The sequence below is a fragment of the Apostichopus japonicus genome, chromosome 15 (assembly GCF_037975245.1).
Source record: "Apostichopus japonicus isolate 1M-3 chromosome 15, ASM3797524v1, whole genome shotgun sequence".
NCBI classification, from domain to species: Eukaryota; Metazoa; Echinodermata; class Holothuroidea; order Aspidochirotida; family Stichopodidae; genus Apostichopus; species Apostichopus japonicus.
The window spans coordinates 13,401,678-13,427,908 of NC_092575.1; the positions used below are offsets into that span (position 1 = coordinate 13,401,678).

Consider the following 26,231-nt stretch of genomic DNA (forward strand, 5'->3'; position numbering starts at 1 on the left):
AGTTGAACCTGACTTCAATACTCTTTCAAAGTGATCAAAACAGTATAAGAACTTTTGTTTCTAATGATGACTGTTTCTGTTGAAGAAGGGACCTATGTTATAGTAATAACTTTGCCATGAATTTGTTACAGATTTCACGTAGTACATCCTTATATTCTGTTTTCTCCACTTCTACTGTAGAATATCATTCAAATGGAAAGAAAAACAGAAAGAATATTTGTTTTCCAAATGTGATAAAGTGGAATTTTGCCCTTTTGGCATTCCAAGGATTCAGCAATCTGCACAGGTACAGGAAGTTCTCTGCCCTTCCCTGATACCCTTTGTATATTCATTAGGAGAGCACTGCTGCCAAGGAGTTGTTCCATCTCCCTGTTGCTACCCATCATGTTACACGGATCTTCATTGTTCTCTGCTCCATAGTACCTAACCACATACTCTCCACAAAGAAATAGGGCTTATAGTTTTGGCCGTGGCTATTCTTATGACTAGTCGTAACAATTATTTATAAACTACTCTTACGACAAGGGCGAATTCAAGCGCAGTAAAGTAAATAAAGCAACTGCGCATGTTGTAGGGGTAACCCTAACCCTAACTTTAACCCTAAACCCCAATCCTAACCCTAACACTAACCCTAACCTGAAATTATTGTTACTCCTAGTCGTAAAAAATAGTTCTCCTGTCATAAAAATAGCAACTGCGCATGCGTAGTCGGAAATTATTCTTACGAACAGTCATAAGAATAGCCACTTTGTATAGTTTTAGTGATTGTGGAAAGGTTATTCCCAATGGAGTCTTTATTTCTGTTGTATGTTGTTAAACTAAGATGACATGTTCATGTGTATAAGTTAACCAACATGTTAGTTGCTTGTGTAATAATTTTAACTTAGTATCCTTTGACTTTGTGAGGAGGTTGGCTACTGAACTACTTTTACTCTCAGGGCCATGTGCTTCATTCCTCCACTTATCCTTTGTTAGAGAGACATTGTATTGATTGTTTTGTGAGAGAAAATTCAACCATTCATGTGAAGAAAAAGAGCCTATTTCAGTGTATCTTGGTGAGTTATTTCATATTGATTATTAGTTAAATTTTACTTAATGGCATATGTTGTAAGAACTATTATTGTAAGAGAGATTTGGGGATATTATTGAGTTTCTCTCACAGAGTTCTACCATGTGGTGGAGCATTCATACATATTGTTGTGTAAAGTAACAGTAAGTTAGTAGGTCTATTTAAGTCAGTGTTATACTTGGGAAGGTTTAGTTTCAAGTGTAAAAGGAAGATTGCATTTCAAACTGTTTTTATTTGATATTTGTTTATTGATATTGGTTTAATTACCTTATTTACCTGTCAATTTCATATTTTAGTAGCTTCTCAGTGACATTATGGGAATAATTCTTAGTCACATGGTTAAAGGGGTAGTACTGACTGAGTTCATGTTTTCAGCTATGATCATTTATTGTCCTCGGTATTAGTTCAGACAGAGTTAAGTTACTCATGATTCATTTACAATGTGCTTTAGTAACTGATATTAAACCGATTGATGGGTTCTAGGTGTTTTGGTGTATTATAGGAATTCCCTTGGGACTGTGTGTATAACTCAAGTGTGACGTTATTGGTTATTATATTTCTAGCTTAACTTCAGTTTCAATTTTGTGTTAATCCAGTGTAATTAAGGGATTAAAGGTTCATCAACTCAGACATTTTAAGAGTTTCAGTTGTACATCAAATTAAAGGGGCTGTGTATGAGCACTATGTAGTAAATCTAAGCATGTATGAAATACCCTTGTAGTGTATTGTTCTTAAAAGGCAAATGTTGTACCATACTTTTTGTAATACTTTGGGCAGCTTGTGTATTGGTGCTCCTAAAAAGCATATCTGACTTTACCAAGTTGTACTTAGTACCTTAAATGCTTATATGTAGTTATATATGTCATAATTCAATTAAATTAACCATTGTAAGCTATTCCAGATTTTATATGGTTATATATTAATTTTCTGGTTTAGGTTCTTTTGAGCTGAGTCGTGATCCGGTGATGTGAGGTTTACCGTTTACTGATCATTGTTGTTAGATGACTGGGCTGGTAAGTGATGCATGATATTTTGCAGGGTATTTCCTTTGTGGTCATAATTGTTCATGCGAGGACCTGAGGTTACATTTTAGCTATTTTGTTTACTATTATTTTCTGATTTTATCTTGCCAGGAGCGAAAGGATGTATATACGCCATGCCATTGAATTGTATTCTTCTTCATGTTACAGAAGGTGTTAATTAAATTTCATATTTAGTTATGTGCTAGATTGGTACTTCGGTAAATATTATTATATTCTGCTGTTATCATTTTTATGGGTGATGTTATTGTACTACGTAAGAGATTCCCTTTTTCACTTTTCGGGTTTATATGGATGAACCGATAACTCCATTCTTTTCTTCAATTCATTTCCAATTCTTTTTCAATTCATTCAAGTCTTACTCAATTATTATCTTGTTATTTTCACTAGAGTGGAGCTATTGCAGGGTTGCTAGTCACTTGTTCATTGCAAGATTGTTTTACCAGTTATCTGTTGTTTTATTATTTTCATTCAATTGAGGAGTTTCACACTCATGGTAGGTTGTTGGGTAATGTATACATGGCTTACCTGGACAACTGTTTAGTTTTTATATTTTCTCTTCTCATTGCAGAGGCTGTTTGTCTGTTTGTTTTGTTGAATAAATTGGATAAACCAAGTACGACTCTTCATCATTGTCATTTGTGTGGCATGACTCACCGCTAGCTCCCAATTCAACTAGATTCCCAAATCGCTTCATTGGTGTCAGAAGTGGGATGACGGCTTGACTTTTTGTTGCATTCTCATTCATTTTTTTATTCATGTTTGTAGTTGTTTCCGTACTGCAGGTACAGCGGGGAACTGTTCAGGTTTATCCTGTATTGTTGTATTTCACCGTTTCACAAAATTTCTTGTATTTTGATTTCATTAATGACAGTGAGTTCATATGTCATTGCGGGGAACTTGTAGTGAAGTGAAATTTTGTTGTGTGCACCCGTTGTATTTGCATGTATTATGTAATAGTTCGTAACAGTGAGTTTTTAGCGTTAGCTGTTTCCACGTGTTTCTTCAGTTCTGTATACGTCGTTTTAATGGCAGCATCGTCCCTGCAGAGCTCCGGGGCATCGCCTCGTTATCCCTTTCGTAATTTGTTAATTTCATTTAATCTTGGGTCGTCATCAGCCCAGATTTACTCTATATCTGTATCACCTGAAGTCAGGAGGGAGATGTCACCCTTCTCAGAGGCAGGATGCCTCAGGTTTTTGGATGGTTCGGCTTCTGGCTCGAAGCCAATGGTTTCCAAGATGGCGGACCTACTACAGTATATAGCGAGCTAGCGCAGATGGAGTCTTGATGTCCGCGAGCGTGGAGAGCTTCCTTTACCGCGAGCGTAGAGTCATCTTCTTCTTCGTTACCGCGAGCGAGCTTCACACATTAGTAAGAGTTTAAACCATAAATATTGTTTCGTAAATGCCCTATTGTAGTTTTGAATGTTGCTCCTTTGGCTAGGTTGTACTTGACCGTACAAAGTACATTTGTTAGGTTGTATTTGGACCTCGGTCCTACGGGGATTATAGCGTGTGTTTATTGTTAAGCACATGGGTGCTAGTAGTATTGTGTACCTTTATACTGTACTGTAGAGTGACAGTACTGGTTAGGTTGAGTTTTACAGTAGTATTGCGTAGTATTATACTGTAGTGTTACAGTACCTTGAGTTTATATACAGAAAGTTATTGACAGTTCAGTTGTATTGGATTATTATTTTATTGTAACTGTATTTTTGTATTGTACTGCTCGCAGTGTAAAGAGTGTACGTATTTGTATTTTGTATCTTGAACATATTGTTACTGTTAGTCACTATAGAGTTGTCTCAGAGCTTGTCCTTTTAATCTTAGCCTTTATGGATAGCTATAGAGTGCCAAGTCTCTTGAGAGTTTGTGGGTTCAGGAGGTGGAAATTCCTGCTGTCTAGGAACAGTACGGTGGAAAGGCCTATAATGTGTTGCAGCGGCATGTGTTGCCCTAGGCTGGCCATTACGAAGGTGTTAAATTCCTCGCCTGTTGGCAAACGTTTATTATTATTTATGCAGATTATTTCATAATGTTCACTTTACATTGTTTATTTTACACTTCGTGCAGTTATTGCGAGATTGGTATTTCGTAGCTTGAGTATTTATGGTACAGATAGAGACTACACTTTAAAGTGTAGGCTATTAACAGTTTTGACCCACATGACATGTCTGTGTAGAACCAAAGGGCATGATAAGATTGGATCTCATAGTCCAAATTGTAATCCAATATATAATCTCTGATATAGATATGTTAGTAACAAAAACAAACCACGATAAATCCTTTAGGCAAAGAAAAGAATACACTCCTGCTGTCCTGCTGCTGCTGCTGATGATGATGATGATGATGATGATGATGATGATGGATGATAATGATGATGATGATGATGATGATGATGATGATGATGATGATGATGATGATGATGATGATGATGGTGATGGTGATGATAATGGTGATGATGATGATGATAATAATAATGATGATGATGATGATGATGTTGATGATGATGATGATTACAATAATGATAATGATAATGGTGATGATGATGATGATGATGATAATAATGATGTTGATGATGATGGTGATGATGATGATGATGATGATGACGACGACGACGACGATGACGATGATGATGATGATGACGACGATGATGACGATGACCACGACGATGACGATGACGATGACCACGACGATGACGATGACGATGACCACGACGATGACGATGACGATGACTATGACGTTGACGATGAGGATGATGTTGACGATGACGTTGACGATGACGACGACGACACCATTTACCTTAAATGTACCGAGAGTGAATTCCATAAGCACAGAATTGTGTCTTGGAAATTGCGATCACCATTTTTCTTCACTGTCACTCATACTTTGCATATTCTTTGGCGTTAAAAAATGCTATTATAGCTCGGAAGAATATTAGACGTAAGTTATTTTTTCTTTGACTGAAGCTATATACTCGATAAAGTACTCCACCTTGACCTATAACTAGAATACGTTTAATAATAATTACAAGTTCTAAGTATCTTTTCAGGGGATTCCATGAATATAATAGCTTGGATGCTTAACGCAAAAAAAGAAGAAGCAATAAATAGACGACAAAGAAAAGGCTCCAATGGAGTTAGTAAGTCCGATAACTTACATTCCGTTTATTGAGCGAAACCGTCTTCTATGTAAACTACATTTTGTGTTTCTTTAACGATGAAAATAAAAACTGGAAGGACACGCATTGAACATGATGAAAAACTCAAAGACTTTACACGTGCAAAACAAAACAAAATCAAACCTTTGCTGTTATACTGCGCCTACACGAATGCTGGGTAAATTCTTTACACAATGTGGTTTAAGTATTGGCTATTAACAGTTTTGACCCACATGACATATCTGTGTAGAACCAAAGGGCATGATAAGATTAGATCCGATAGACCAAGTTGTAATCCAATATATAAATCTCTGATATACATATATTAGTGACATGATCATGAAAACTTCTCGTTTACCATTCATGTTGTTATTACACACAGAAAGGTGTTTGTTCAAAAGCTCACTACTTCCTTCTCTAATCATGTTTAGGTACACTCAAATAAAATTTAGAAATCAGTGGTTATAGTTAAGCCGTAACAGCAATATTCGTGTGTAGGAAAACAAAAACTATTAAGTATCAATAGAATACAATTAAGAGCAAAGGCTTTATTTAACCCTTTTAAAAGGTTTAGGTATATGTATATCACTGTATATTGTATTGCATATTCCATATCTCCTAGCCATACCTCATAGGGTATTTACAACTCATATCTACTAAGAAGTTTCTTAAAGCAGCCAATCCCACCCCTCCCACTTCATGATGACTTAACTAATTAAAAATATATGTAAAAGAGACATTTCTTCTCGTTGCCCTCATTACGGACCTCCTACCCAGGTGTTTGGTGATTAAAACATATGCTTAAACTAAGCTAAAAGCCTCTATTGATAAGCTAGTGGGAGAAATTAACTTTAAATATGAAATGATTGTTATTTGATCATAACATGTTAATTTAATGACATCAATTGACCAATTTATATACCAATAGAACTGTGTATAGACACGTACAGATGAAAATATCTTCATTTATTGCAGAAAGGGAAAACTTTAAATAGTCCAATGTAATTTTTAATTTATCAGTATAATTCGATTAGCCGGAGTTGCACAATGGATCCATGCACATAGTACAAAGGCTTATGGTACAACTTCTGTCATTAATCTTCCAGTTGTCAATTCGATAACTTGCCACACACCCCTGCCATTTTCCATAGTTATTAGGTTGATGTTCAATCCACCAACTGCAGAAATAACAAAAGCATCAACTGTTCAAATAGAATACTCCTTTCAAATTAATGAAAGATGCAGATGATGAAGATGGTTTGCAGTAAATTAATACAAACGTAATACACGTAGTTACAGGTTCACTCTATTTAGACTGTTTAAACTGTAAAATCAACACACTGCTGCTACCGGACAATAGGAAATGATCTTCTACTCTGCCAAAACAGTGAAAAACAGCATTTTACATTTTTATTATAGTGTATAATTTTTTATGCATCCTGTAACCTATTAGTGTTCCTTTTGTTGTCATCGGTGTTGTCCGTTTGACGTTCCATAAATTCCACCAGGATGGTTAGAATATATTGTTCTTCTTTCATCGGTCAAAAATACATTTCTAGCAGGACAATTAAATTAGCGAAATAGCCTGATACATTGTGTCCGCTATAGTTGTTCAAAATACAGTACGTTAAAAAATGATGGTGCCTTTGTAAATACATGTACCTGGTGGTAATAATATCGCTGTAGGCCGTACCTACTTAGACTATACATATCAATATTGAACAATGGCTGAGCAGCCTTTGATAGGGAACACAAGAACGGACTGATATATAGGCTAGCCTGATACATACCTATCACTATCGGCAAAGTCGGGACCTTCATTCCATTTGAATTGGTTTTCATCTTTTCGAATAATATCAACCCACACCGCATCGCAGGAAGAAGATTCTGCATGTGTACTCATCAGATCCCTGAATGTCTCCTGATGGAAGAATAAAATATCGGCTAAACTACAGTCACAAGTTACTGATATTACACTGACGAGAAACAGATGTGTGTCTTAGACTAAGAGTAATATAATATATCTATATATGGTAGATATAATATATGTTAAATTGAGACCCTAAGATCTAGTAATGTCTTTAAAAACGATGACATATTAAGTTGTTTATATCTTAGGCAATAATTTGGCCTTTCCATTATACCATTAGGTGTTTATAAGTTTGCTAGGGGCAAACTATTAGAGGTGGAGATACTAGTTGTATCAATAAATTTAAGTTTCAACGACATTCTACAAATATTTGAACGTTACAGAAGATATCAAGACTCCCTGTGTAGGTTCCTTGGCTCTAATCCTTTCTCCTTCTCGTTAACCAATCCCATGTAAGCACACCTAGTTAAGCCAGTCACATGATACTGAGTGTCTTTTCCATGAATTTAACACGTAACAATTAATATCCCAGATAGAACAATTGTTTTTTAATGTATCGCAAACATTAATTTTCCGTGCTTACCTCTGCTGTTTTGTTGGGCTGCAAATGCTCATAACGGAACATTTTCCCTCCAATTTCTCCACAGGCAATCTTCGCCTCGTCATACGTCTTTAAAGCAGCAATTAAAATGTTGCAACCTTGAAGATAAATATTCATATTTGAAATAAAATAACATACTTTTTAGACTGGCCACACTACTTTCCGGTTAATTCTGTTGTAAAATCTTTCATTAAGACTTGTTCCTATATTATTTTTTTTTCTAAGCGTATGGTTGCTTCAAGCTATTCTGTCATGCTAAAGGTGTGTTTGTTCTTTTATTCTTATTAGGCTATATAAATACAATCTTAAAAAGGCACAGAATGAATATTTACGAGGTGCGTTTTCAATAGTCTCTGATGTAGAGGGAGGCACGTCTGTAGTGCTATGGCTTTGAGCTTCCTGTGAGCTGCTGGGAGGTGTGTTACCATTGGTTGGTGTCAGTCCTTCATGTATGAAAGAACGAACAAAAAATTATTAGCTGTAAAACCGTGAAATGTTATTCGGAAAAAAATGCATCCATAACAACACAATAAACACTTTGCAACTTTGAAGATAAATATTCCATTTGTTAAATTAAAACAAAATAAGAAAATCATCATCGTTATCGTCATAGTGATCATCATATTTAGTTATTTATATGTCTGTTATGATATGTTATACTGTCGAATGTGTTAACTTTGCTATTGTGAACGTATTATTATAATAGTGACAAAACCAAACGTCATTCAAGGTCAGAAAAAGGAGAATTGTGAAAGGTGCCCGTAGGCTATTAGTTATACATAACAGTTATATTCCCAACGATTTTCTGAACATTTCAGCCTCTGCTATAGCTTTTCTTGTTAATTTTGTTGTAGAATGCTGCTAGAATTCTGCATTAAAGCCTTACCCCTCCCCCCTTGTATTCTTTTCTATCTTACAAGTTTTCACTTTATCCTTTTATGCTATAGCTGCTTTTGCATTTATAATTCTTAATAGGCTACAAAGTGAAGCAGAAATCTATACTTACTAGATGCGGTTTCAGTATCCTCTGTAATAGAGGGAGACACATCCGTGGTGCTGTCTGCTTGAACTTTCGATGATATACTAGGCGGACTACATGGGTATCCAATGTTTGATGTTTTAACACCTGTCACATGTAAAAGATCGAGTAAACTGTAATTTATTTACTTAAATCTAAATTTAAATTAGAAGTGTTATTTGAACCCTTGCATGCATAGTATATCACACACGAAATGTATAAATAGTATAAATAAATAAATAAATAAAAAAATAAATAAATAAATAAATGAATAAATAAATGAATGAATGAATGAATATATATATATATATATATATATGTATATATATATATATATATATATATATAGGCGTATATATATATTAATATATATATATATACATAAATATATATACGCCTATATATATATATATATATATACATACATATATATATATATATATTTATATATATATATATATATATATATATATATATATATATATATATATATATATATATATATATATATATATATAGAAGAGTTGTTATGTTATTCGAAAATTAAAATATAGTGACGGTATTGACATTTGTAAGAATACTGACATTCTTAGTCATCATTGTTATATTCAAGTGAAAATTGCAATCCCAACATTATTTTGTATAATATTCATTGTAACAACACTCTTAACCAAGAACAGGCCGCAATTTGTGATGAAAAACTTAGTATTAGTGAATGTTGGGAATAGAAGCACTTAATTCTTTTGCGAATGGAAACATTGTATGGAAACAATCTATTTTACTATTTACATACTTCTGAAATTGTTTTGGACTATTGCGTTTTAGTTTCTAGTATCGTGTAGTACGGGTGTGTTTTTTTATATTGTTGCTTTCGGCAGTTACATTTTTTGCCTTATTGGTTCTATATATTTAATATTTTGGTTTTTGTTACTATTTGTTTTTAGGTTTTACATTTGTAAAGCCCTTTGAGCAGCTTTGCTGATTATGCGCTATACATATTATTACTTATTATTATTATATTTCTGCACAAATTATGAAAATATAGGGACTAAGGGGGCAGCCTTGTCTGACTCCTCTAGAAATATGAAAAAATGAAAAGGAATAACCATTATTACAGACACACGCGGCTACATTGGAGTAAAGGGTACGTACCCATCTAATAAAATCCTCCTTCAAATTAAAGAAATCCAAACATCTGAAAATGAAATTCCATTCCAGGCGGTCAAAGCTTTCTCAAAGTCAACTAAGAGGAGGACACCTGGCACATTATAATCTTTACAATAAACAAATATATATATTCCTGGTAGTGACGGTATTTCAGCTGAATTTTATAACGATTTTGGTCCATTATCGGCGATTTGGTTTTTAATTCGCTCAATTATGCACATGAGGAGATTAGGATGTCTGATGAACAAGGGCCGGTATAATTTCCTTAATTCCAAAGCCGAAAAAAGATCACACTTCTGTTAAAATCTACCGCCTTATTTCTTTATTGAATGTGGATTATAAAATCGCTGCTAAGGCCCTGTATTGCTACCAGGACCAAGACAATGTTACCTTCCATATCTTACTCAAATCAAACTGGTTTTATTAAGAATAGATTTATTGGTGATAATATTCGGTTTGTTTTAGATTGTATTGGCTATTAATATCAATAGCTCTCCTATTGTTAGTGGTACCACTATCAACAATAAGGTTTTTGTTCAATAGTAGCTTTTCAGACGTGTTTTTTTTTTGAGAGGGGGGGGGGGCGGTTAGCATACATGTAATTGCCCGAGTATTTGGGAAAAATCAAGCAAAAACAATATATAAATATGTATATATGTGAAAGGAATCTTGAAACTTTATGTTCATTACCGAACCAACATATATATGTATATATATATATATATATATATATATATATAGAAAGAATCTTGAAACTTTACGTTCATTACCGAACCAATCACAAAAGAAAAATTACGCTTACCTTCCGCCATGACTATCACTGTTAAGATGCCGATCGCAAGTTTTTCCGGACGCATTTTCGTCATATTCTTAAGAATGTAACGCTTTTGGTTCCAAAAGGATGGCATGTAAACCGCAGAGAGGAAACAAAATATAAAACTTTAATCGGGTGTAGTACCCAAAAAATTAGGTGTAGAATAACTGATATATCGACTTAAATATAATCCCCTAATTACCATATCATTCTCCTCGCCGTTAAGTCATATCCTCCGGTTTATTATTTGTTATTTTGCGTGCGTTTGTGCAATTGAGTTACTTCTTGTTCTGTCTTCCTTACCTTCAAACTTTCATATACATATTTCATATAAGTCTTACCAATGATATCTTTCCTTCCTAGATTTTAATGGAACTATGATATTATCCAAGCTAGCCAGTGAAACAACACATCTGCCTGCTCACGTCGCTCTCACAGACCAAACTAAAGTGTCGTCAATCTGATAGTCACCTTTTCAATGCAACTCTGTAACGTTCACGCCCTCTAGTTAAAAACATAGTATACTTGCGGCATGTTAAACCAAGTCATCGTGTGCCTTTGTTGGGCTGAAATTCTATTAGCTAATGTTCCGAATGACTATGAAAACGATAAAACTGCGTCTACTTCAACCTCAAGTCTACGATGACCGCAGATTAACACCTACTTACGTCACTCAGACATACAAACGAATAAAACCAAGGTAGAAGTTGAATTCGAATTGCAAGATTTTCTTGAAATTCTGTTTAATGCAATGATGGATGGTTTTAACTAGAGGGCGTGAACGTCACAGAGTTGCCTTGAAAAGGTAACGTGAGCAGGCTGATTTGTTTTTTTCACTGGCTAGCTTGGATAAGATCATATTTTCCATTAAAATCTAGGAAGGAAAATATTATTATTCTTTTAAATTTCATGTTTTTAAGCGGCCGAGTAAGATATAATCACTTATTTACTAAAGTTTGAAGGTATGAAAGACAGACAGAGAGAACTAGAAGTAACTCAATTGCACAAGCACACAAACTAACATATAATATACCGGAGGAAATGAAGTGAACGGCGAGGAGAATGAAATAGTAATGAGGGGATTATATCTTAGTCGATATATCAGTTATTCTACATCTACTGTGAGGGATACTACACCCGATTAATTTTTTATATTTTGTTTCCTCTCTGCGGTTTACATACCATCCTTTTGGAACCACTAGCGTTAAGTTCTTGAGAATTTATTTCATATTGTAATGGAAAGTCTGTATTGGATGATTTGCTTTCTATTCGATTTCACTGTTCTAGACTTTCCAACCCATTACCGTTGCATTTATACATTTCGTTTGTGTTAAACTATGCAATCAAGGGTCCACCACTAAATTAAAGTTAGATTTAAGTAAATAAATTACAGTTTACTCGATCTTTTACATGTGACAGGTGTTAAGAAATCAAACATCGGATACCCATGTAGTCCTCTTAGTATATCATCGAACTTTCAAACAGACAGCAACACAGATGTGTCTCCCTCTATTACAGAGGATGCTGAAACCGCATCTAGTAAGTATAGATGTCTTCTTCACATTGTAGCCAATTAAGAATTATAAATGCAAATAGCATAAATGGATAAAGTGAAAACTTGTAAGATAGAAAAGAATACCAGGCGGTGGGGGTAATGGTTTAATGCAACATTCTACCAGTATTCTACAACAGAATTAACAAGGATATCTATGCAGAGTCTGAAATGTACAGAAAATCGTGGGCATATGAACTAGTATTTATATCTTTAACCATACAGGCATCGTTCACAATTGTCCATTTGGTTTTCTGGCTATATATACGATAACCAGGCTCGTAGCCAAGGGGGGGGGGGCAAAGGGGGCAGCCGCCCCCCCTTGAGCATATATATATATTTTTAAATGTTTTTATGATATCGCTAGTATTTTCAAAAGAGAAAATGCAAAGATGCAACTTACAAGGCCTGTGAAGTGCCATTTCCATCGATCTGGGAGGCATTTTCAGCCAAAATTTTCTTGTACGCTTCGCGCCAACTCATGGTGGCGCTACGCTTAGATAGTTTGCAATGCCGAATCTACAGTTTCGCCCCTCCCTTGGCAAATTCCTGGCTACGCGCCTGACGATAACAATACGTTTACGCTAGCAAAGGTAACACATTCGACAGTATAACATATCATAACAGACATATAAATAACTAAATATGATGATCACTATGACGATAACGATGATGATTTATATTATATTTATATTATATTATATTACATGGTTATATTTTATTTTGTTAAATATGTATATTTATGTTCAAGGTTGCGACGTTTTCAGTGCTGATTTAAACTTTGACATGGCAAAGATTGCCTGTGGAGAAAATGCAGGAAAAATGTTCGGTTATGAGCATGTGCAGTCCAACGAAACAGCAGAGGTAAGCACGGATGATTAATGTGGCGATACATTAAATCAAAGACCATGCCTCTGTTGTTGTTTTAATTATCATTATGACTGGCTTAATTAGGTGTGCTAACATGGGATTAGTAAAAGAGAGGAAGAACGGGATAGGAGCCAATGAACCTACACAGAGTGTCCTGGAATCTTCTGTCAAGTTCAAATATATGTAGAATGTCATTAAAAATAAAAGTTATTCATACAACAAGTATCTCCACCTCTTATAGTTTGCCCCTTCCAAACTTTTAAACACCTACTGATATAAACAACTTGATTTGTCAGATTTTGCACAGAAATTCTTAGGCATTAGGGTCTCGATTTAACATATATTATATCTACCATTTATATATTTTATATTACTCTTAGTCTAACACACACGTCTATTTCTCGTCAGTGTAATATCAATAACTTGTGACTGTAGTTTAGCCGATATTTTATTATTTCACCAGGAGACATTTATGGATCTGATGAGAACACATGAAGAATCTTCTTCCTGAGATTGAGTGTGGGTTGATATTATTCGAAAAGATGATAACCAATTCGAATGGAGTAAAGGTCCCGAATTTGTCGATAGTGATAGGTATGTATCAGGCTAGCCTATATATCAGTCCGTTCTTGTGTTCCCTATCAAAGGCTGCTCAGCCATTGTTCAATATTGATATGTATAGTCTAAGTAGGTATTGCCTACAGAGATATTATTACCACCAGTTACATGTATTTACGAAGGCACCATCATTTAATAACTTATCGTATTTTGAACGACTATAGCGGACAAAATATATCAGGCTAGTTCGCTACTTTAATTGTCCTGCTAGAAATGTATTTTTGACCGATGAAAGAAGAAAAACATATTCTAACCAACCTGGTGAAGTGTATGGAACGTCAAACAGACAAACCCGAGGACAACAAAAGGAACACTAATAGGTTACAAGATGAATAGAAAATAAATAAAAAGTATACACGATGATAAATATGTAACAGCTAATTTTCAATGTTTTGCCCGAGTAGAAGATCATTTGCTCTTGTCCGTTAGCAACAGTGTGTTGAGTTTCACAGTCGAAAATAGAGTAAACCTGTAACGACGTGTAAAACGATTGTATAGTAATTTACTGCAAACCATCTTCATCTTCTCCATCTTTCATCAATTTGAAAGGAGTATTCTAGTTGAACAGTTGTTGCTTTTGTTATTTCTGCAGTTGGTGGGCTACTATACTGATCAACCTAATGATAATGGAAGCTCGGAGAAGTGTGTGAAAAGTTATCGAGGAGACGACTGGAAGCTTCATAACCTACCCTGAAATTTGACCTTTTGTACTTTATGCATGGATGCATGGTGCAACTCCGGCTAACCTTATTATAATTATTAATTTAAAATTGTAACTTTATACATAGGATTATGTCAGATATTCCCTATTCTGAGCTACATTAAGATATTTTCATATGTACGCGTCTATGAACGGTTCGATTGGTATATAACTTGGCCAATTGATGAAATTAAATTCACACGTTATGATCAAATAACTAGTGTGTCGCTTTGTTTGAAATCATTTCATATTAAAGTTAATTTTTTTCTTTGCTCCTCTTTTTAGACGTAGACCGTTGCAAAATGATGCTATTTGTCCGTGTTTTATTTCTGTGCTCTCTTATACTCTTTAAACACTCTAACAAATTAGCGAATATCTTGACAAATGGAAGAAATAATGCAGTAACAATGTGACAGTTGCAGTATGTGACAATGGGAGGGGGAGGAGGCAAGTCCCATCGAGAAGATCCTGCATGGTGGCGGGTATATAAAGCACAATGATATGGGAAAAACTAATAAAGGTGTAGAGTATATAGATAAGCAAATTATTCATAATGGAAGCATGAAAAGCAAGCGACAACCAGCTAGCTAGGGAGAGGGAGCTGACTATACTGACTGTCCCAGCCCTGTCAAACCAGCGAACCAGGAGTAACTAACCACGAAAGTAGAACACTCCCTGGAATTAAACTTTACTAGTTTATCTTACAACCCCTCTAGCTAACGGGTCCATAGACTGAGGGCCTCTCCCTCTGCCAGAATCCATGGTCCTCACAGTAGCTTATCAAGAGAGGCTTTTGAGTTAGTTTTAGCATCATGTTTTATTCACCAAAGACCTGGGTTGGAGGTTCTTGATGAGGGGAACAAATACCATATGAGGTATGCATGAGGTACGGCTAGTAGCTATGAGTTATATAATACAATACGGTGATATACATAAACCTTTACAGCCTTTGCTACAAATTTTATTCTACTTATATTGCTGTTACGACTTAAAAATAATCACTAATTTCTCAATTTTAACTAGAGATGGTTAGAGAAGGAAGTAGTGAGCTTTTGAGGAAACACCTCCCTGTGTGTAATAACTACACGAATGGTAAATGAGAAGTTTTCATGACCATGTTACTAATATATATATATATGCATATCAGAGATTACATATTGGATTACAACCGCTTGGGCTATGATATCCACATTTATCATGCACTTTGGTTCTACACAGATTTGTCATATGGGTCTAAACTGTTAATAGCCTACTCTTTAACCACATTGTGTAAAGTATTTACCCAGCATTCGTTTAGGCGCAGTATAACAGCACAAGTTTGGCTTTTATTTTATTTTGCGAATGCAAATTGTTTGAGTTTTATATATGTGCAACTGAGTCGTTTCAGTTTTATTTTTATCGGTTAAAAAAACACAGAATGTAGAATGAAATATAAACGGAATGTAAGTTATCGGACTTACAAACTCAATTGGAGCCTTTTCTTTTTCGTCTATTTATTGACTGTTGTTTTTGCGTTAAACTCCCTCATCATCATCATCGTCATCGTCATCGCCGTCGTCGTCGCCGTCGTCGTTGTCATCATCATCATCACCATTATCATTATCATGCTCATTACTATTTTTAGTATCGTTATCGTTATATGTATAGTTATCGTTTTCATTATCATGATCACCATCGCCATCACCATCGTCATCGCCATCGCCATCGCCATCATCATCATCATCATCATCATCATCATCATCATCATCATCATCATCATCATCATCATCATCATCGTCATCGTCGTCGTCGTCGTCATCATCATCATCATCATCATCATCATCATCATCATCATCATCATCATCATCATCGTCATCATCGTCATCATCATTATCATTATCATCATCATCATCATTATCATTATCATCATCATTATTATCATCATGATCATGATCACCATCATCATTATCATAATTATAATCATCATCATTATCACCATCACCATCATCATCACCACCAACACAACCACCATTACCCACTGAACAGCAGGAGTGTATTATTTTCTTTGCATGAGGATTTATCGGTGGTTTTGTTTTTCCCAATACATCAATCTAACAAGCTGACATAACACACCCACAGATGGAAACATGATCGCTATCTAAAAACATTTCTAATTTAATTTAGAGTGTATTATATTAATATCAATTCAGAGATGTGCGTTTAGTTCATAACAGTTTACAATGATGTTCAGCTACACGTGATTAAAGTAATACACAGTATACAAGGGCGAAGTACATTAATTGTGACGAAAACATTGTTTAAGCTTCCTTTTAAAGTATCTTTCATTCCTAAAACACAAGACAACATGCATTGATTTTCGAGCGGAACGATGTGCATTTAAGGAGGAGTTTGGAACTAACCTGGCTGTATTAACCTATCAAGGCCTGCCATATGTTTAAAGTGCACATTATAATATTGTCGAACCAGAATACATTTAAATTAATTAATACTTATATATCTATGTTAGTGTTCTGAATTATATTTCACATTATGATATGAATGATATTTCATCATTGCATTGACAACTGTAAATAGCTAGGAAGTGACTTCGAAAACGTCTCCAGCATTCTTCCTCGTTCATCAATTCAAAATATATGTACCTCTGCGCTCTGCCTGGCAGGAAGACAGATGTAAATACCATGTTCTAAACATATTTATTTCAGGACGTGAAGGTGTTATGTCTTTATGACTTTATGAAATATCAAGATCACTAGAATCTCTAGTAATAAACAACTGAATGGAGGAATATAATCTAAATCTCTGAATGACTGATAGCCTTAACAAGTTACCTTATCCACTACATGTATTTCTAGCACTAGCCAAGTTATGCTACTATGCTTCAGCTCCGAAAGGCTTGATAGGATAGGCTTATTTGTATTGAGTGTTAGCCAACGTTAGACTGAAACATAATAGAACTTTAATCGTGATCATGATGATCATGATGTATCATATATATATATACATATACATATATATATATATATATATATATATATATATATATATATATATATATATATATATATATATATATATATATATATATATATATATATATACACGTGCCCGAACATCATACCTAATTGATTGAACAAACATGCTTGAATACATAAAGGCAGTGGAGTTGATAAGCAATATTAGGCAATATTATGCATCATTAGGCAATATCATGTCTCGAACAAAATGTAATAAAAACCAACAAAGAGATGAAGGTACCCTTAACCAGGACAGTTTCCCGTTATCAACTCTTCTATAGATAACAACCAATTAAGGCTGATATGAGATGACTTGCACCAGTAACAGGTTTTTCGAAGGAACGTTTTATTAATGCAAATAAGACGACTTATTTTGGACTTTATTCAGTTATGCGCAGGGAAAAAAAATATCTCAGGTTATATTTTACTCGTGGATTCATGAAAAGCACTTGAAAGTATTTATTGATTTTTCTTTTTTAATTATACATTGCAATTGTTCAAGTTTGGTTAGAATATTATTCGATGGTTTTTTAATTCGAATTGTTCTGCTTGAATATTAAACTATGGAATGCATGTCTACCGATTTTGCGATGCATCAAGGCTGCCCCGTAACTCTTTTAGCTCTGCATGTGCAGAAATTTTAGACTTCAAATTTCGAGATTGGGGGTCTGAATATGGTCAATATCTACGAATTTCTTTAGAGTATGACAAATTGCCTGCGTTAAAAGATAGACTGACCAATCTTCAGGTCTTTGGAAAACTCTTTTTTGACCATTTCCTTAAGTAGGTTGGAAAAGATTTTGTAACAGACCGTAATTTTAAGGGAAAGATTTATACAAGAAAATTTAAAAAATATTATTTTTAATTGCTGCTGTGCCTGCATGGGGTGATCTGGCATTTCAGAAAGCCATTGCGAGCTATTGTGATCAAACTGTTTGGAATAATAATTTTATTAGAATTACTAATGAGGAAGTTTGGGATTAAAGCTGCTTTAATTCAAATGTATTTAATGTTCGGGATTTTTATGACTCAGCTGGTAATCCACTTCAAATATAGAGATTTTTTTACTGAATACAACTGCTCGAATGTTCCTTTTACGAAGTTGGATGGGATTGTACTTTCCATGCCAAGTGCACGGAGAAAAGCCGGTTGTTGTTTCTGGGATTGCCTTGGGCAATTATCTATAGATGACATTTAAGAAGGCACTACTCTCAACTGGAATCAACTTTTTGTTTCATGTAATAACATGAAAGGGGCTAGAAATTTTAAATATAAATTAGTTTATTCGCATCATTGCTACAAACGATTTTTTATTAATATTGATAATATTGATAATCCGATTTTTTCCTTTTGTAAGGAGTACGAAGTGTCAATGGATCATGTGTTTGACGATGCACAGAAAGGTAGCGGATGTACGAAATAGCAATTACCTTGAAAGCTTCAAATCAAAAGTTGAAATTAAATATGACAATGTCTGCCATGGATATTGTGAAGTTTCATAATTGTTTATTAGAAATATTACAGCTATTGTTTCAAGGCTTGAAACAACACGTTGCTAGGTTTTCCAACATTTTAAAAATCTTAGAATTCTCAAATGTGTGTAGGACTTATTTACAAAAATATCCAAAAAGGACTTAAAAGGTTTCCTACTGTAACCTGTAAACATTATATAAGATTCGTCTAGATTTTGAAAAACGAAACTGTATCAAATAGTCCTCCTCGACGAAAACCTCATATCAATGATTTGGCGCCCACGATTAGAGGCACATATAATGTGTAAGTCAATGCAGCTTAAAATAACTCTTACGGGGCTTCTCCACCCTCCCTCCCCCATCATCTACTATCGGAGAAGTTTTTAATAACAATTCTAAAGGATATTTTAGCTCTTCGCCTGTTGTCTTTTTGGCTAGTGAAATAATTTTTATTTTACAACATAAATTGTTATATTTTATAGAATAATGACGAAAAAGAACGGTATTGAACACAAGACAAAAGCAAGTTGAAGAAATATAGCGATACGTGTAAGTTAATACGAACTCAGATATATTCTTTGCTATGAGAATGTTATAGATTTTTAAGCAACCGTTTGTTGAGTTTTGAAGAACCGTACCTAGACTAACTCGTCAACGGTTTCTTGAGCCGCAATACCAAATGTAACACGATTGAAAAGTAAGATATTGAAAAATAACAACATACCGATTCACTTCGTGATATTTAGCCAAGCTGTCCTCATGCATTGCTTATGAAATACGAAAACCCATCACCTTTAACTTTCATAATCATTTGCCAATTACATTCCAACCTTAATGTGTTAATAACTTGATTATATCTGTAAACCAGCACCGATAGTAACTAATAAACGTAATGGTGCTCTCCATCATCAATTGAATATTTATTGTAAATCAGACTTGGTCGTGACTATATGCCTTTATGTGCCTTTAAAATGAAGATACGGCAGGGCCGAAATAGCTATGCCCACAAAAGCCATGACATGTGGCAATCGTACGGTTGAGCCCTATTGAGCCAAACGTAATCGCTGATGTGTGCTTCGTGTGTTAGCCACTTTTGTGCCCAAAACTCGAGTGGCTGTACCCATAATGTTGATGGAATTTGCTGTACTCAAACCACGCTTGGAGATGTCCATCGTGTGAGTAGCCGTTGCTTCGCCCAAAGCAGGCGTGGCTGGTAGTGTGCCAACAGTGTGAGTTACGACTTCTGTGCCCAAAACTCGCGTGGCTGTACTCATGACGTGGTTGGCCTTTGCTGTGCCAAACCCATGCGTGGCTGTGTCCATAGTGTGAGTAGCCGTTGCTTCGCCCAAAGCAGGCGTGACTGTTATTGTGCCAACAGTGTGGGTAGCGACTTCTGTTCCCAAAACTCGCGTGGCTGTACTTATGATGTGGTTGGCCTTTGCTGTACCAAAACCACGCTTGGAGATGTCCATCGTGTGAGTAGCCGTTGCTGCGCCCAAAGCAGGCGTGGTTGTTATTGTGCCAACAGTGTGGGTAGCGACTTCTGTGCCCAAAACTCGCGTGGCTGTACCCATGATGTGGTTTGCCTTTGCTGTACCGAAACCATACGTGGCTGTGTCCATCGTGTGAGTAGCCGTTGCTGCGCCCAAAGCAGGCGTGGCTGTTATTGTGCCAACCGTGTGAGTGGCGACTTCTGTGCCCAAAACTCGCGTGGCTGTACCCATGATGTGGTTTGCCTTTGCTGTACCGAAACCATACGTAACTGTGTCCATCGTGTGAGTAGCCAATGCTGCGCCCAAAGCAGGCGTGGCTGTTATTGTGCCAACAGTGTGAGTTGCGACTTCTGTGCCCAAAACTCGCGTGGCTGTACTCATAATGTTGATGGAATTTGCTGTACTCAAACCACGCTTGGAGATGTCCATCGTGTGAGTAGCCGTTGCGGCGCCCAAAGCAGGCGTGGCTGGTAGTGTGCCAACAGTGTGGGTAGCGACTTCGGTGCCCAAAATTCGCGTGGCTGTACCAATGATGTGGTTTGCCTTTGCTGTACCAAAACCACGCTTTGAGATGTCCATCGTTTGAGTAGCCGTTGCTGCGCCCAAAGAAGGCGTGGTTGTTATTGTGCCAACAGTGTGGGTAGCGACTTCTGTGCTCAAAACTCGCGTGGCTGTACCCATGATGTGGTTGGCCTTTGCTGCACCAAAACCATACGTTGCTGTGTCCATCGTGTGAATAGACATTGCAGTGTCCAAGGCAGGCCTGGCGTTTACAGTGCCAACAGTGTGAGTGGCGACGTCTGTGCCCAAAACTCGCGTGGCTGTACCCATGATGTGGTTTGCCTTTGCTGTACCGAAACCATACGTGGCTGTATCCATCGTGTAAGTAGCCAATGCTGCGCCCAAAGCAGGCGTGGCTGTTATTGTGCCAACAGTGTGAGTTGCGACTTCTGTGCCCAAAACTCGCGTGGCTGTACGCATAATGTTGATGGAATTTGCTGTACTCAAACTACGCTTGGAGATGTCCATCGTGTGAGTAGCCGCTGCTGCGCCCAAAGCAGGCGTGGCTGGTAGTGTGCCAACCGTGTGGATAGCGACTTCTGTGCCCAAAACTCGCGTGGCTGTACTCATGATGTGGTTGGCCTTTGCTGTACCAAAACCACGCTTGGAGATGTCCATCGTGTGAGTAGCCGTTGCTGCGCCCAAAGCAGGCGTGGTTGTTAGTGTGCCAACAGTGTGAGTAGCGACTTCTGTGCCCAAAACTCGCGTGGCTGTACTCATGATGTGGTTTGCCTTTGCTGTACCGAAACCATACGTGGCTGTGTCCATCGTGTGAGTAGCCGTTGCTGCGCCCAAAGCAAGCGTGGCTGTTATTGTGCCAACCGTGTGAGTGGCGACTTCTGTGCTCAAAACTCGCGTGGCTGTACCCATGATGTTGTTTGCCTTTGCTGTACCGAAACCATACATGGCTGTGTCCATCGTGTGAGTAGCCAATGCTGCGCCCAAAGCAGGCGTGGCTGTTATTGTGCCAACAGTGTGGGTAGCGACTTCTGTGCCCAAAACTCGCGTGGCTGTACCCATGATGTGTTTGGCCTTTGCTGTACCGAAACCATACATGGCTGTGTCCATCGTGTGAGTAGCCGTTGCTGCGCCCAAAGCAGGCGTGGCTGTTATTGTGCCAACAGTGTGGGTGGCGACTTCTGTGCTCAAAACTCGCGTGGCTGTACCCATGATGTGGTTGGCCTTTGCTGTACCAAAACCATACGTTGCTGTGTCCATCGTGTGAATAGACATTGCAGTGTCCAAGGCAGGCCTGGCGTTCACAGTGCCAACAGTGTGAGTGGCGACTTCTGTGCCCAAAACTCGCGTGGCTGTACCCATGATGTGGTTTGCCTTTGCTGTACCGAAACCATACGTGGCTGTGTCCATCGTGTGAGTAGCCGTTGCTGCGCCCAAAGCAGGCGTGGCTGTTATTGTGCCAACCGTGTGAGTGGCGACTTCTGTGCCCAAAACTCGCGTGGCTGTACCCATGATGTGGTTGGCCTTTGCTGTACCGAAACCATACGTGGCTGTGTCCATCGTGTGAGTAGCCAATGCTGCGCCCACAGCAGGCGTGGCTGTTATTGTGCCAACAGTGTGAGTTGCGACTTCTGTGCCCAACACTCGCGTGGCTGTACTCATGACGTGGTTGGCCTTTGCTGTACCAAAACCATGCGTGGCTGTGTCCATCGTGTGAGTAGCCCTTGCTGCGCCCAAAGCAGGCGTGGCTGTTATTGTGCCAACAGTGTGAGTTGCGACTTCTGTGCCCAAAACTCGCGTGGCTGTACTCATGACGTGGTTGGCCTTGCTGTACCAAAACCATGCGTAGCTGTGTCCATCGTTTGAGTAGCCCTTGCTGCGCCCAAAGCAGGCGTAGCCGTTACTGTTCCCAGAGAATGAGTGGCCTTTTCTGCATTGCCCACAGCAATGACGGTGGCTGCCTTCTCAGTAGTGATGTCCGCAGTATCAATAGCAGAGGAAGCATTGGCGTTGACCGTGGGAGCAAAATAATCGACATTGGTTACCACAACGCTGTCATCTGGTCAAAGAAAAAGTTATCGTTAGTAAGCGTTATACGTTCCATGAAGCAAGTTTGTTTATATGCATATTATTTATGTACGTTTTGGTTTCAAGAATTGTTATTATGTAGCAATATTCCCAGAGCCGAATTAACCATTGTGTCAGATGGTCTTTAGCCCATGGCCCATAGCTCATTGCAGGGTCCCCAATATAAAAGGAGAAAGGAAAATTGACCGCTTAGAAAAAGCCGTTCACCGAAAATATCTCCATCGACGATGTTTTCAGGTTGTCCCTTCAAAGACTCTAAATATTACGTAACATTGCTTATTGGCTGATTTTCGGCTTTCCGGTTTTATCCAGAGGTGTAACAAATGTGTCTCACATCACCCATTCTAAAATAAACTAGAACTCAGTTTCTAGCTTTGATGCAAGGGATCGAAATCTGTCAACAATATGGAAAACTGCAGTGTAAATGCAACTTTTAAATTTGAAATGAAAATCCTCTTTTTATATTGGCACGTTTGGAATTCGATATCCGAATATATCTAGCCATTGGGAATGGGCTGGGTCGGTTGGGAGAGGGCGGAACTTCTTCAGACAGGATCTTTAACGGTATAAAACACGCCCTACTCTAGTTAGCTTATTAATTATTACAATTTTATCAAGACGCACAGTGTTACACTTTAAAGGTGTTCTTCAAATTCTTCCTGTCCGAAATTCCATTTGTGTTTGGTTATGGTACATTGCGCAATCTATTTTATCTTACTTTTATGAAGTGAAACAAAACAAACCAAAACAACATACATTTAAAGCAGGGTTGTCCAACCTTTTGCAGAGGAGGGAAACATGGAATGATTATGATGAAGGAGGGGCCGCATGAACCCCACGCTCGATTTTTAGATTTTTTGCCCGAAGCCCAAGGCAACAAAATATGAGCATTGCGCGCGTAGCGCACTGATTTATTTCCTTCCTGATAAAACAGATGAATAAAGTCTCGCCGCCCCCCCCCCTCCCCGTCCGCTGAGAGTGTCACACAAACTGACCTGTATGCATTTTTTTTACCCAGAAGGTTTGATTGATTGCTGATATAGCTTCAAACTGTTATCAATAAATCTGGACACCAGAATTTCGCACCGTAGAGCATCTCTGGCGGGCCGGACGCAACCCTGCGGCGGGCCGGACTGTGGCCCGCGGGCCGTAGGTTGGACAACCCTGACTTAAAGGGACAAAACATTTCATTATCAAAATGTGCCAAAGACAACAAAAAAAGAAGGAGAAAGCCCCCCAAAATGTAAAGAAGAAGAAGAAGAAGAAGCAGTAGTAAGTTTTTCCTACACAAAATGGAAAAACGTAGAAGTATACAAAACAGAAGCAAGGAACACTGCGTGTCATACTCAGCGCAGGGTGCTTTAACAATCATTAGTATTGCAACTATACAGCTTACCATATCCCTGGCTGACATAAATGGAGATTAGTAATCCAGTAATCACCGACAAGTACTTGAAGAAGAGCTCCTGAAGAAAAAGTGGAAAGGTTTACGAAATTTGGCAAGGTTAAGTTCGAGGTTTCTGCTAATGATTTGATTTTGTAATAGAACATTATACCACAGACCAAATTAAATCATGATAGAAGATTCACTGTTTATGCCTTATTACGGTTATGTCTTTATAAATATTGTAGCTCCGAACTTGGTCCACTACTCAGTGAAGAGCACAGTCAACCAAAATGATGAAGAGAGGTAGTATTAATTTTCTTGAATCAGTTTATTCATCCGTCATTTACAAGTGATTACGGTTGATCGGTGAGCCGGAAGAACAGCAGCGCGGTTTTACAAAACACTTCTTACAATTAATATTACTCACGAGCATGAAAGCTGCTCGTACAACAACACTATTGACTGAGTAAATTTCTAATGAGAAGGTCTCTCGTGAGAAAAGTGTAAATGAGTAATTTCTCGTGAGAAGGTTTCTCGTGAGAAAACGGTGAATGAGTAATTTCTCGTGAGAAGGTTACTCGTGAGAAAACGGTGAATGACTAATTTCTCGTGAGAAAATGGTGAATTGGCACTACAGGTAAATCAGTTAACTACACAATGCGTAGTCTAATAGGCTACAATTTACTCGATTGAGAAACAATGTACTATTGGTGACGTTAGGCTAAAAATAATGATTCATATAACAATTTACAAGACGCTAATTGGTCAATCTAGAAGAAAATGATAGCACATAGAATGTCGGGATTAAATAAGACAACTTCTCTCTTTCTCCAACGTAGCCTAGTACAGGGATTTCCGTACAAGTTGTTTTAGACTAAAGTAATCGAAATGCCCTAAGAACGAGTATCATTTCTTTAAATAATCCCGCTGTCTGATATCTGTTCATAAAATATCTAGTTATTACCACGAATAAAGATATATATCAAAGTTACAAATGAGTACCTCTGTAATTATTTCCACAAGGCCCTCAAACTAACACCGTATACTTTCACGTTGCAGCCTACCACATCATAACAAGCCTAGACAACCTACGTTTCAGTTCTAAAGTTTACGTTACGGGAAAATCTTACTTTGCCAATTGAACAATCAAAAATACCTCCGAGATATCAATTAACGTTTCTTGGGCTAACAAACATGTTTCAGATTTGCTTCCTACTTATCAGAGTAAATTTGGGCACAGAATTAAGCTAAAAATAAGGGGTTTCTTTTATCAAATCAGCCTACTTACATGAAATACGACCTACCTGGCTGCTGTTCTTCTGGTCGACTGCCAGCACATGGCTTTTCTTAACATAAGCATATATGGAAACTTTCCATGGAAAATTCCAACAGTGAAAACAGGTGTGAATCAACGACCGAAGAGCGTGGCTGTGTCATGAAATGTCGCAAGGCGTAGGATAAGCTCCACAGCCGTTGATTCAAACAAAGAAGACTAAAAAAACAAAATTAATGAATACAGTCGTTTTTGTTACAATATGCTAAGAAGTTATGCTTGCTCTCCACGTCTATTGGATCAGACCATAAAATATCCCTTTAGCTCAGTTGTTACTACTACTATCTATTATGCAGGCACAGGGTTCGCATTAGCCGCGAGATTACGCAATTCGCGCAATTTGATCGCATTTGGAATACACGATTAGTAAAAAGCCACTTGCGATTATTATTTTTTAGTTATTCCGTCTATAATCCATAAACATGTCGTAAAATTCCTTGTCAG

General features: G+C 37.2%; 2 protein-coding genes and 1 long non-coding RNA gene across 8 annotated transcripts; 1 reads left to right on the forward strand and 2 right to left on the reverse strand.

Annotated features, from left to right (window-relative positions):
- The first annotated feature begins 494 nt into the window (after positions 1-494).
- LOC139980785 (uncharacterized) lies at positions 495-15,929 on the forward strand. 5 transcript variants are annotated; one of them, XM_071992720.1, is made up of 6 exons: positions 563-1,055; positions 2,006-2,082; positions 2,681-5,253; positions 13,045-13,157; positions 13,627-13,757; positions 14,374-15,929. In XM_071992720.1, the coding sequence occupies exon 3, from the start codon at positions 4,305-4,307 to the stop codon at positions 5,019-5,021; it is 717 nt and encodes a 238-aa protein (XP_071848821.1). In that variant the 5' UTR covers positions 563-1,055; positions 2,006-2,082; positions 2,681-4,304; the 3' UTR covers positions 5,022-5,253; positions 13,045-13,157; positions 13,627-13,757; positions 14,374-15,929. The 5 variants fall into 5 exon arrangements, with proteins under 5 accessions (XP_071848817.1, XP_071848818.1, XP_071848820.1 ...); XM_071992719.1 differs by having other exon boundaries at positions 547-1,055; positions 2,006-5,253; XM_071992718.1 differs by having other exon boundaries at positions 560-2,082.
- On the reverse strand, positions 858-11,578 carry LOC139980784 (uncharacterized). Of its 2 annotated transcripts, XM_071992715.1 has the most exons (7): positions 11,083-11,578; positions 10,730-10,811; positions 8,749-8,868; positions 8,075-8,185; positions 7,725-7,840; positions 7,062-7,192; positions 858-6,449 (listed from the first exon to the last, which is right to left on the reverse strand). In XM_071992715.1, the coding sequence occupies exons 2-7, from the start codon at positions 10,791-10,793 to the stop codon at positions 6,302-6,304; spliced, it is 690 nt and encodes a 229-aa protein (XP_071848816.1). In that variant the 5' UTR covers positions 10,794-10,811; positions 11,083-11,578; the 3' UTR covers positions 858-6,301. The 2 variants fall into 2 exon arrangements, with proteins under 2 accessions (XP_071848816.1, XP_071848815.1); XM_071992714.1 differs by lacking the exon at positions 11,083-11,578 and having other exon boundaries at positions 10,730-11,035.
- A 6,370-nt stretch (positions 15,930-22,299) lies between the features above and the next one.
- On the reverse strand, positions 22,300-25,934 carry LOC139980643 (uncharacterized). Its single transcript, XR_011797624.1, has 3 exons — positions 25,759-25,934; positions 24,464-24,533; positions 22,300-23,038 (listed from the first exon to the last, which is right to left on the reverse strand). It is a non-coding gene; the product is annotated as an uncharacterized lncRNA (long non-coding RNA).
- Between the last annotated feature and the right edge of the window lie 297 nt (positions 25,935-26,231).